This window comes from Gigantopelta aegis, chromosome 11, assembly GCF_016097555.1.
Source record: "Gigantopelta aegis isolate Gae_Host chromosome 11, Gae_host_genome, whole genome shotgun sequence".
NCBI classification, from domain to species: Eukaryota; Metazoa; Mollusca; class Gastropoda; order Neomphalida; family Peltospiridae; genus Gigantopelta; species Gigantopelta aegis.
In genome coordinates, this window is record NC_054709.1 from 34575660 (window position 1) to 34588622 (window position 12963).

The following is a 12963-nucleotide window of genomic DNA, read 5'->3' on the forward strand; positions in this document are numbered from 1 at the left end:
GGCTGGCCATCTAAATTATGGCATGTAATCCAATAGTATTTTCAACTACCATTGGGCTGGCCATCTAAATTATGGCATGTAATCCAATAGTATTTTCAACTACCATTGGGCTGGCCATCTAAATTATGGCATGTAATCCAATAGTATTTTCAACTACCCTTGGGCTGGCCATCTAAATTATGGCATGTAATCCAATAGTATTTTCAACTCTCCTTGGGCTGGCCATCTAAATTATGGCATGTAATCCAATAGTATTTTCAACTACCCTTGGGCTGGCCATCTAAATTATGGCATGTAATCCAATAGTATTTTCAACTCTCCTTGGGCTGGCCATCTAAATTATGGCATGTAATCCAATAGTATTTTCAACTACCATTGGGCTGGCCATCTAAATTATGGCATGTAATCCAATAGTATTTTCAACTACCATTGGGCTGGCCATCTAAATTATGGCATGTAATCCAATAGTATTTTCAACTACCCTTGGGCTGGCCATCTAAATTATGGCATGTAATCCAATAGTATTTTCAACTCTCCTTGGGCTGGCCATCTAAATTATGGCATGTAATCCAATAGTATTTTCAACTACCCTTGGACTGGCCATCTAAATTATGGCATGTAATCCAATAGTATTTTCAACTCTCCTTGGGCTGGCCATCTAAATTATGGCATGTAATCCAATAGTATTTTCAACTACCCTTGGGCTGGCCATCTAAATTATGGCATGTAATCCAATAGTATTTTCAACTACCCTTGGGCTGGCCATCTAAATTATGGCATGTAATCCAATAGTATTTTCAACTACCCTTGGGCTGGCCATCTAAATTATGGCATGTAATCCAATAGTATTTTCAACTCTCCTTGGGCTGGCCATCTAAATTATGGCATGTAATCCAATAGTATTTTCAACTACCCTTGGGCTGGCCATCTAAATTATGGCATGTAATCCAATAGTATTTTCAACTACCCTATGTCTTGAAGGTAATTATTAAGGGCGAGATGTAGCCCAGTGGTAAAGTGCTCGCTTGATGCGCAGTCGGTTTGGGATCGATCCCCATCGGTGGGCCCATTGGGCTATTTCTCACTCCAGCCAGTGCACCACGACTGGTACATCAAAGGCTGTGGTATGTGCTATTCTGTTATGGGATGGTGCATATAAAAGAACCCATGCTGCTAATCGAAAAGAGTAGCCCATGAAGTGGTGACAGCGGGTTTCCTCTCTCAATATCTGTGTGGTCCTTAACCATATGTCTGATGCCATATAACCGTACATAAAATGTCGTTAAATTAAACATTTCCTTCCTTTGAAGGTAATTAGTATTAATATATTTTTTATTTACTAATGTATTCCAAATTATATATATATTATAAATAATAAACCCCTCCCATCCTCTGTTTGTGTTCTAGAATTGGACCAAAAGTTCAAAACAGTAATGATGAATATGAGGTATTTTATAACTAGCAGTATTTTCAACTCCCTATCTATTGGCTTAAATTAGTATCAATATATTTTTAATTTACCAATATAATTCAAATTATATAAGTAAATATAAATGTGTGTATATATATATATATATATATATATATATATATATATATATATATATATATATAAAGATATAGATATACATACATACATATATATAAAGATATAGATATACATACATACATATATATAAAGATATAGATATGATGATGATGATAACTAGTTTAACGTGCCCATATACCACTAGGGTTTCGAACACGCCCATCCCGAGTCCGACCTCCGATAAGATCAGTGGCCTGACTCGGGATGGAAGGGGGGGGGGTGTTTGAAACTGGGCAGAAATTTGAAAATAGCAATTAGTAAAGAAATTAATAGATAAAAAAAAAAAAAAAAAAAAAAGGTTACAAGCCAAAAATAAAAAAGAATTGACTGCTCGGTCGAATATTTATATAATTTGAAGCGTTTTAGAAGGACAGTCCAAAATTAAATACGAGAAACCCCTCCCATCGGACTATTTAATAATAATAAAAAAATAAAAAATAAGTAATTTCGACATAAAATTTTGAATGCAGATCTAAAAGTTTAAAGTCCGATTGATATGTCCACGCGAGTGGCCTCGTTAAGGCCGTTTGGGTGCACAGCATCTACGGGGAGGTGATGATGTTCCTCTCCTCAAAGTGAGGCACCAGTCTCCTGTAGCTGTGGGTGCTAAGGCAGTGGACCATCTGTGGGTACTGGGCGCCGGTGACGATCTTCATGATTCTGTGGATGGTGTTGTTATCCATGTCATGGCTGAGGAATCCCTGTCGGTAAAGATCATCCCGGCGCGACGTCACTACAATAGCTTCCACTCCCCGTAGTTTGACCGTGTGGATGGCGACCTGGTGGCCATCGGGAAACGTCTTGAAGTTTTCCTCGTAGACCCCGCCTGGCAGTCTGTCGGGGTCCGTGGCGTCTCCCACCAAGTACTTAGAGTACTGGCCTTTGATCTTCCGCGCTGCCACTCTCCAGTCACCCGAAGAGGAAGTAGAAGGCCGCGTCTTGGCTGGTTGGTCCCCCGGCAGGGTCACGGCCTTCCTCTTGACAGCCCCAACATCCAGAGTCGCCGTCGCGGAATCCCCCGTGGGTGGGGGTCTCGACGCAGACGAACGACGAGCGGGAACAGGTGACGCTGGTCACGGTGCACTGGTTGGCTGCTCCACTTCCCGCATCTGCACAGTCGGTGCGGCTGGTTGGCGAGTCGCCTCCTGTCGCTCCGTCCGGATTGGTCGTGGTGGGGGCGGCGACGCAGACGGGACCGCCGCTGGCGGTTGAGCCGCCAGCTTTGTCCCCGCCTGAGCCTCCCCTGGCGCACGTTTCCTCTTCCTTGTTCTCTTCCTCTTGGCTGTAGCCGCGTCCCCATATACCAAAATCACGGTTGCCCGTGACCCGGTGTACGCTACGCGGTACTCTAGCAGCAAGCCATAGCTAGCCATCAATCCCCCCAGGTGGGGGGGTAAGTCGAGAGCGCACAAAATTACGTCCAACTTCATTGCTAGTTGGACTGAGAGTCAAATATAGATATAGATATATATTCCGTAAATAATAAGCCCCTACCACCCCCTGTTTCTGTCCTAGATGTGGGTGCTAGTGCAGATCATAACTCCAAATGGACTTGCCTGAATTTGCAGTTGATATGGGCATGTTAACAAAGTTTCCCGTTCCTTTCATGTTTTTTCATTGAGTTGCTCAGTATATCCAGGGTTGTAGCTGTTGCTCACCAAATGTGAAGTAATGTTGAACTTGGCAAATATATTTTATTACAAATTCGCCAAAAAAAAAGCTAATTCGAAAATCATCTGTCAATTATAGATGTACACTGGTGGCACTGAAGTCTGCACACCTAAGTATTTTTGTTACATTTTAAAGGTAAAATCCTTCTTTAAAAATATATTAATATTTTTTTTTACCACAGTACTATGGAACAATAAATGTTTTACTACTGAAATTTAAAAAATGAAATAATATTTTTTAAACTCAAGTAATGAACGCTTTTTAGTGGCAGACTACCCCCCACCCCCACACACCCCCACCCTCCGGTATTTACTGGCCTGCATGATGGAACATAAGTCTGTGCAGCAAACATTAAAACAACCACTTATGTCACTACTGTTCACAGAGACAGCAAACAGGTAATGGTGACTTTTACAACAAATAAACATGACTGAAAGGTTATTTTGTTACATGTAGACATATTTCAGATGTACAGATGTTAAATACTAGCTGATAATGTACACCAGATATATTCATTTTGCTGTCGTTGAGGAGTGTTACCAACGACAGTCATTTTTATCCAGCGGCACAAAAGTGTTAGTCAATGATGCTCCAAACCCGGGGCAATTTCTATCTCAATGACGGCAGTGCCATTGTTAAGTTCGAGCTTCTGTGGTAACAGACCGGCATCGGTGGCATCGTGGTTAGGCCATCAGTCTAGAGGCTGCTAGGTAGTGGGTTCAGATCTCAGTCGAGACATGGGATTTTTAATCCAGATACTGACTCTAAACCCTGAGTGAGTGCTCCTCAAGGCTCAATGGGTAGGTGTAAACCACTTGCACCGACCAGTAATCCATAACTGGTTCAACAAAGGCCATGGTCTGTGCTATCCTGCCTGTGGGAAGCGCAAATAAAAGATCCTTTGCTGCCTGTCATAAAAGAGTAGACTATGTGACGACAACGGGTTTCCTCTAAAAAAAACAGTGTCAGAATGACCATATATTTGACGTCCAATAGCCGATGATAAGATAAAAAAATCAATGTGCTCTAGTGGCATCGTTAAATAAAACAAACTTTACTTTTTTTGACTCTGGTAACATTCAAACACTGAAGACCTGAGTACAAAATCTAACAAATGCAAAAATAAATGATTAAACATCATCTAGAACATTCAATTCAAAATGTTTTTTGTTTTTTTTATAGGAAATTTGTATTGAGTTGTCAGTAGACGATGTCGAACAAATCATTCCGTGTCTTCAAAACCTGAAAGATGATGCGAAACATTATAGAATGTATGAAAAGGTATGTGAGCTTGCATCTAACCAAGTTGGGGCGGGACAGAGTACAGCAGTAAAGCACTCTCTTGATAAACGGTCGATCTAGGATCGATCCCCATCATTGGACTCAGAGGGTGTCCAGCCAATGCACCACCACTGGTATGTCAAAGGCTGTGGCATGTGCTATCTTGTCTATGGGGTGGTGCATATAAAAGATCCCTTGCTACTAATGGAAAAATGTAGTGAGTTTTCTCTCTAAGACTATGTGTCAAAATTACCAAATGTCTGACATTCAATGGCTGGTGATTAATAATACATTGTATAACGGCGGTCAGTTTGTAGTTATATGGATGACAATGTCTGTTTGTCGTTGTTGATTTCAGTTCTGTGAACACATACACGGGATCATCTCGAGCGTGCAGGGACACAGTCGGGGGAAACGACCACACCCGAAGCGGCAGCCTCTCTCTGATTCACAGCTACAGTACAACCTCGAGATTGTCGACAACTGGAAACAGGATATTGCAGCTCTGCAGGTTTGTCATCACAGGGCATCCCCCAGTTCTCCCTCCCTCCACACATACAGGGCATGCCGCAGTTCTCCCTCCCCCCCATACACAGGGCATCCCCAGTACGCTCCACACACACACAACACAGCATCCCCATGTACCTTCCCACATACAGGGGATTCCCCTGTACTCGCCCCCCCCCCCCCCCCCCCCCCACACACACATACATACAGGGCATCCCCCAGTTCTCCCTCCCCCCACACACAGCGCATCCCCAGTACTCCCCACACACACACAACATGGCATCCCCCAGTACCTTCCCACGTACAGTGTACAGGGCATTCCCCTGTACTCGCCCCCCCCCCCCCACACACACACACATACAGGGCATCCCCAGTACTCCACCCCCTCCCAAACACACAGGGCATCCCCCACTACAGGGCATTCCCCTATATTCGCACCCCCCACACACACACATACAGTACTTCCCCTCCACCACATGGGGCATATTTTTAAATCTTAAGTCTTAGCACTACGATATCGCAAAACTGTTGGGTTATGATGTGTATTGCACTGACGTCATAGCCTTCAAAACTGTTGGGTTATGATGTGTATTGCACTGACGTCATAGCCTTCAAAACTGTTGCGTTATGATGTGTATTGCACTGACGTCATAGCCTTCAAAACTGTTGGGTTATGATGTGTATTGCACTGACGTCATAGCCTTCAAAACTGTTGGGTTATGATGTGTATTGCACTGACGTCATAGCCTTCAAAACTGTTGGGTTATGATGTGTATTGCACTGACGTCATAGCCTTCAAAACTGTTGGGTTATGATGTGTATTGCACTGACGTCATAGCCTTCAAAAGATTTCCGATATCATAGTGCAAACATACCTTCGGAAATAAGTGGCCTGGTCAATTTTCTCCGGGTCATTTACCTCCATATAATGACACCATAAAGTCGTGATGTGGCATTCCCTGATAATTTTCCTCACAATGGTCACACACACACACACACACACACACACACCACACCCGCCTTCATAGGGCTAATTTCTATTGGCACAATTGTTTTACCACAAATAGCAGTCAAAAAAAAAAAAAAAAAAAGTATAGTTTATTAACGCTGCACCCTTTCCATTGGTGCGAGTGCTATCTGCATGGCTTGAAAAATCTATCCTTGCTGGGTTTTTTGTTGTTTTTTTCCGAGTCACTTTGACTCTGCCTACAGGGAAATCCATCAAAATTTCATTACATTGGAAGATACTCCACCATTATATGATAAACCATCTACATTTTATAAGAATCTAAAATTATGTTTTTGTTTTGCAATGACACCATAAAGTTACTCAGGATTGTGGTGATGGTATTGTCTTATAATTTATCGACTTCTTATGGCCATAAATTTCTAAACAGTTGTGCAATCGAAAGTTGATCGGTTGGTGCCAACCAATTATAAACCGATGATAGATGATGAAATGCCAACCGGTTGCAATCACTAGTTATTGATCACAAATAAACATGATGAAACAAACATTGCTTTGTTTTGTTTTTCGATCCCCGTCGGTGGGCCCATTGGGCTATTTCTCGTTCCAGCCAGTGCACCACAACTGGTATAAGCAAAGGCTGTGGTATGTACTACCCTGTCTGTAGGATGGTACATATAAAAGATCCCTTGCTGCTAATCAAAAAGAGTAGCCCATGAAGTGGCGACAGCGGGTTTCCTCTCTCAATATCTGTGTGGTCCTTAACCATATGTCTGATGCCATATAACCGTAAATAAAATGTGTTGGGTGCTTCCTTAAATAAAACATTTCTTTCTTTTTTCTTTGTTTTGTTTTGTAGGAGTTGCAGAGAACATTAAATTCGATTTTGACTCACCTGGCTCCGTGGGCCAAAATCCACTTCTCCGAGGACCACTCAGTCGGGCAGATGGCACAGCTGTTAGACAGTCTAGCGTTTGAAGAACGAGGCATCTTCAGAAAGGTTCGTTTCACAGAGCGGGCGGGACGTAGCCCAGTGGTAACACACTCCCTTTGTGCGTGGTCAGTCTTGGATCAAGCCTTGTGGGCCCATAAGGCTATATTTTCATTACAGCCAGTGCACCACAACTGTTTATTAAAAGTCATGGTATGTGCTATCCTGTCTGTGGGATGGTGCTTATAAAAGATCCCTTGCCACTGATGGAAAAATATTGCGGGTTACCGGCCTTGGTGGTGTGGTGGTTAAGCCATCGTACATAAGACTGGGAGGTACTGGGTTCACAACCCTCACTAAGTTTTAAGATCAGTGATATTTTATGATTTACAGTATATATAAGAATACCTGTTTTGTTTTCACCCAGAAGGTACACAGTTAGCCGATGTCGCACACCCAGATGGAGCACATTGTAAACCACTTCCAGACTCTGACAGCAGGTTTCCCATCTTTCTTGTTGACCAAATAAAAAAATATTCATATGTTAGATGCCAAATAGCCGTAGTTTAAAATGTGCTGAGGTGTTAAACAAACATTCCTTTCCTTTCCTCTCACACTATATAATCTTGGTGTTGAAATAGCCATGAGTGTTAGACACCAAATAGCCGTAGTTTAAAATGTGCTGAGGTGTTAAACAAACATTCCTTTCCTTTCCTCTCACACTATATAGACTTGGTGTTGAAATAGCCATAAGTGTTAGACACCAAATAGCCGTAGTTTAAAATGTGCTGAGGTGTTGTTAAACAAACATTCCTTTCCTTTCCTCTCTCACTATATAGACTTGATTATCAGTAATTAAATTTCGCTATATTTTATGATTTACAGTGTATAAGAATGACTGTTTTGTTTTCACCCAGAAGGCAAACAGCGAGCCGATGTCGCGCACTCAGATGGAGCACATTGTAAACCACTTCCAGACTCTGTTTGATGTGCCCAACATCGAGGGGGTCTTCCCGCGCATGAACGAGATCTACACCAAACTCGGCGAGGTCTACAACGTCCTGCACACGCTCAAGAATCTTCTCAGTCTGCGTAAGTCTATTTTACTCACGGCGTTATACGTCACGCAAACCGGGGCGGAATGTAGCCAGTGGTGAAGCTCCCATTCAGATCTCGTGACAATTGAAAATTATTTCACTCGGGATATAAACATGATACGAAATGAGTCGTTTAATATCCTATAATTATTAATGCAAATAACATGATCTCACATTTTTCATATTAATATTATGATCACATTAATTTCAGGATCTACAGTAACTCACGTGACAAACGGTTGCATTTTGTTGTTGTTCACAATTAATAGTTCCGTTATCTTACAGCGGAGGACGTGAACTCATCCAGTGTGGTGGACGCTGTCGGGCAGCTGTGTGAATCTCACAACACGACAACAACGCGACAGCTACAACAACTTCTACAGACCGACGACCTCAGTGGGTAAGTAGCACGTAGCACAAACACGTCAAGTCATTAACCTCACCCAGGTGCATGGTTTCATTTGTTCACTGAAATATATAACTGGTTTCCTTGAAAAGGCCCTAAATTTGAAGGATTACCCTAAAAAGTCCCCATTTTGATGATCTAGCCCTAAAAAGCCCTATATTTTATGGGCAAGTTCACAAAAGACCCTAAATTGGGCCATATAAGCCCTGAAATTGATAGACATTTTTCTTCTTTCGGAAACATTAAATAAATTGCCAAAAATACATCGATATCTACTTTCATTTGTTGCTCTCTGTGCTTGCTTGAACGTTGGTTTGTAAACAATATGCCAAAATGATACCAACAATTCATTTGTAAAACATTGTAAAATGTTCAGTATTGTTCATAGAAGGATTCATTCGTGACATTTGGGGAGTGCTTGTTTGGTCATTCTAAAGCGAAACACATTTCTAAAATACTAATCAAGAATCTTTATCTCAATGCAAACTAAATAAAATTACCTGAACTGAATCAGACATTTATGCCTATGTGGATTCTACGTTTTTATGTTTATGAAAATGTGTGGGATAGTTCTCTGTCAATTCCGATGGCCCGCTCAAACACTCCCATTATTTTGTCGAGTTCGAAGGTCATTGCAAATGGCGGACAGCAAAGTTTTAGCCCCTAAATTTTACTTACATTGGTAAAAAGTCCCAAAATTTAGGTTTGAAATTTCTATATGAACCATGTAAGACTATATGTCAATCTATTAAATCGATTAATTGAGAGTATGGCAGCTTTAGTTTTTTGTTTTCCAATGGAAAATACCTGGTTTTCAGCAAGTATTCTCGATTAACAACAATGGCGGAATGTTGGTATCATTGTAAGGAATCGAGAGCTGGTTGTGACAGCTAATTTGATAATAAATTGTTCCATGTACTCCAGGCTCGGGTGATACCGAGATAGCTCAACTGACAGCAAGCGTGGAGCATAGACCTGTCAAGTAGTCCCATACCGAAATGGAAATACTGCGGCTTCACCATTCATCTCATCATCATTCATGTTTGTAATGTCCAAAAACACACAAAAAATAATGTCTTTGTCTCTGTGTTAAATGTTTGTTAATAAATTTGACCATTTTACCAACAATGAAAATCACGAAATATTTGGATATGAATCGTAGTCAGACGGTTAAACGGGTTATGGGCCATTTCATATAAAGACTTTCTTTAATCTTTTGCCTACTGGATTCAGTTTTTATAAAAACCGCATTGAGTGTGTACAAGTTTATAACTTCTACTCACATATTTTCACCTAAATGTTTTATAAATAGATAAAATAATGTTCATATGTGAATCGGTAAGTATAATTTTCGTGGGTTTTTTTTTAATTTTTATATTATTTTAAATAAGTTAATGTTGATTAAAATTAGGTAAAAAATTGATAAAGTCGCATTTACTTACGGGCATTTGTGGCAAGTGTCCAGTATTTATGTCCATTATTTCTAATAATTGTATTTTTGCAACCAGAATCGTTTTTGGAAACTAATTCCAATTCATATCCTAATATTTTGTGATTTCTGTTGTTGGTAAAATGGTCAAATTTTTATCAAATTAGCTGTCACGATCAGCTATCATTGTTGTGAAGCGAATATACTCACTGAAAACTACTTTTTCAATTCAAAACGTCCATGTATTTCTTATGCAAAAACAAAAAACTAAAGCGGCCATTATCAAGATTAGTCTTGATCAGTGTTGTTCTAGTATTATTTTGTGCTCTAGTGTTGTCATTAAACAAAACAAACTTCTTTTTTCGTAATGTATTTATTAGTTAATATAATATATTTGTTATTGTGATGTATTTGTTACTTTTATATACATTGTTATACTTTTTATTGATATATATATATATATATATTTTATTGTTAGGGTTATACGGCGACTGGATGAACACTCACAGTTCTTTCCGGCTTTCAAGCAGATCATGGTGAAATTAATGGAAATACTAGGTTTGTTAACATTCCTCTTAATATTAAAGTGACCGATCCTAGTTTTTAAACACTATGGTGTATTTCTCACTATTAAAACCGTTTTTGATAATGTAAATTAGAAGTACTTAAATTTTATAATTTCGAATATTAATTTTCATACGCCTTAAGTATTTCCTGCAACATTGTCCCACTTACCAGCACCAGAGAAAAGCAGTCTGGTCTTCAGATGAACCCCTGAAGGAGAAACTCTTTGGCCACTTGGAGAACCTACGGAATGCAGCAGCTTTTGTTCGAGCCACTGGGGTCCTTGTCTGAGCGTACCACAAAGAAGAAGAAGAATACAACTCAAGTGGCTCTGGTCATGCAGTGTTTCGCAATAGCCCAAAATGCTTCTTTTTCATAATTCTAAAAACGCACGTTCGTCTGAGAAGTAATGGTTGTCGAGACAAGCTCTAGTTATTGTTAGACAGTATTTCACAGACTTCAACTTGTCTCTGTTATATCCTTACCCAAATGTGTGTGGCAGGTTTGTAGGTCAACTAAATTTAGTGTCCATTTTCATCCATGGCTGAAACTGAGACTCTGCACCTTAAATTATACTACCACAAAGGGAATTATTTCCTCATGCATATTCTAAATGACTTCCGATTGGCTGATATTACATCACGTTATTCTGTTTGAGATCATATTGCACTGCTCTGTCCCACACAGACAGGACAGCACATATCATGGTCATAGGGCACTGATTAGGATGGGGGGGGGGGGGGGGGGGGATCCAGTCAGACAATAGGTGCATTGGAGGTTTGAACCAAGCACCGGAGGCACTATTTTGACCAAGCTAGATCCCACCCCCTTGACTAACCAATATTATTGAATAAAGCTCTTTCACCCCAGAAGGGTGTCCAGGGCAAAATGCTTCAAGTGGGTATATGCACAAAAATAAAGTTAAAATATATAGAGTGAGGAATGAAATAATAATTTGATAAATTATATGTAAAATAGTTGGGGTTTTTTTGTTATGATATTATATTGTTGTTAGTGGTGTAGACATCTTACTTGGACCGGCCTCGGTGGCGTTGTGGTTAGGCCATCGGTCTACAGGCTGGTAGGTACTGGGTTTGGATCCCAGTCGAGGCATGGGATTTTTTAATCCAGATACCGACTCCAAACCCTGAGTGAGTGCTCCACATGGCTCAATGGGTAGGTGTAAACCACTCGCACCGACCAGTGATCCATAACTGGTTCAACAAAGGCCATGGTTTGTGCTATCCTGCCTGTGGGAAGTGCAAATAAAAGATCCCTTACTGCCTGTCGTAAAAGAGTAGCCTATGTGGCGACAGCGGGTTTCCTCTAAAAAACAGTGTCAGAATGACCATATGTTTGACATCCAGTAGCCGATGATAAGATAAAAAATCAATGTGCTCGAGTGGCATCGTTAAATAAAACAAACTTTACTTTACTTCTTATTTGGATTTCAGTGTATGTGCATGTGTGTAGTAATGTTTTCATTTCTTTTTTCTTACAGATGTTGACAGAATTGATCAAGTCATTCCGGCTGTTCGGGCACTCAAAATGTTGTCTTCCTGAAAAAGCACATCATGTATTTTTTATTATTATTATTGTACATACACTTCTCCGATTCTAATTTGCCTCATAACCAATGACAATACCTCACTATGCAGGGCTTTCTCAATCTTACACAGCATACACAAACATGGAAGCTTGAAACAAAAAAACAACAAACAAAAAAGCTAATTATTGTTGGATAACCAGATGCATTTTTTCTTTGGATTTTTTAAAAGAGTAAAATACTATAACTCCATTTTGTTCGGTTGATGCAAATTGAAATATATTTAGTTAAATAGTTTATTATACTATCAAGTCATGTATGTTGTTTTACAAGTCAGGTTGATGAAAACGAAGCGCCTTGTCGGAAATTAGAGCATTTGTTGACACTGTGCATAGAGGCGTTGGACGGAGCTGACGTCACTTTGCCCCAAGCTATACCACCAGATGTCACAAAAACAAAACAAAATGGCTGCCCCCAGTTAGCAGGAATAATCACTTCTTTTTTTTAGTAACTCTAAAATTACACGTTTTTCATTTGTTAAAGTGTCAGTATTTGTAGGTCATCCGGGTATGCATCTTTCCAACACATCAGGCTCATATTTGAGTTGATCCTCCCTTTAATTGGATTAAAAAAACTCTAAATAAAATGTTGTGCATTCAAGGTAGCACAGCTATCTGCTGTCTGTCGCTCAGTGCTGGTGCCACAAAATATCCGTTCGGTAAGGGCTGTTGACGTGCTATAGCTGTATTCAGGGTTATTTTAAATCAACTTCTCTAGCATTTTAGTAGTGTTGACCCTAAACACCACAGTAGAACAGACGAGATACAGACATAGTCATACAGATGAGATGGACAGAAATACACAGATAGACGAGAGATATCTAGATAGATCCAGAAAATCCATTATGGGGGGTACCCAGTGACATGAGGTGGAATACCAAGGGAACTTTGGGGAGGGTTGGAGGGGGGGATCATAA

At 40.3% G+C, this 12963-nt stretch overlaps 1 protein-coding gene across 1 annotated transcript in view; it reads left to right on the forward strand.

Moving 5' to 3' along the window:
• Positions 1 to 12306, forward strand: part of LOC121385376 (centrosomal protein of 70 kDa-like) — a 34726-nt gene extending 22420 nt beyond the window's left edge. Inside the window, exons 13-19 of the mRNA XM_041516041.1 lie at positions 4442 to 4540; positions 4899 to 5051; positions 6874 to 7014; positions 7863 to 8037; positions 8328 to 8442; positions 10356 to 10435; positions 11943 to 12306. Of these exons, the coding sequence (XP_041371975.1) occupies positions 4442 to 4540; positions 4899 to 5051; positions 6874 to 7014; positions 7863 to 8037; positions 8328 to 8442; positions 10356 to 10435; positions 11943 to 12004 (825 nt within the window). The 3' untranslated portion in view covers positions 12005 to 12306. The remainder of the gene's footprint in view (positions 1 to 4441; positions 4541 to 4898; positions 5052 to 6873; positions 7015 to 7862; positions 8038 to 8327; positions 8443 to 10355; positions 10436 to 11942) is intronic.
• The last annotated feature ends 657 nt before the right edge of the window (positions 12307 to 12963 follow it).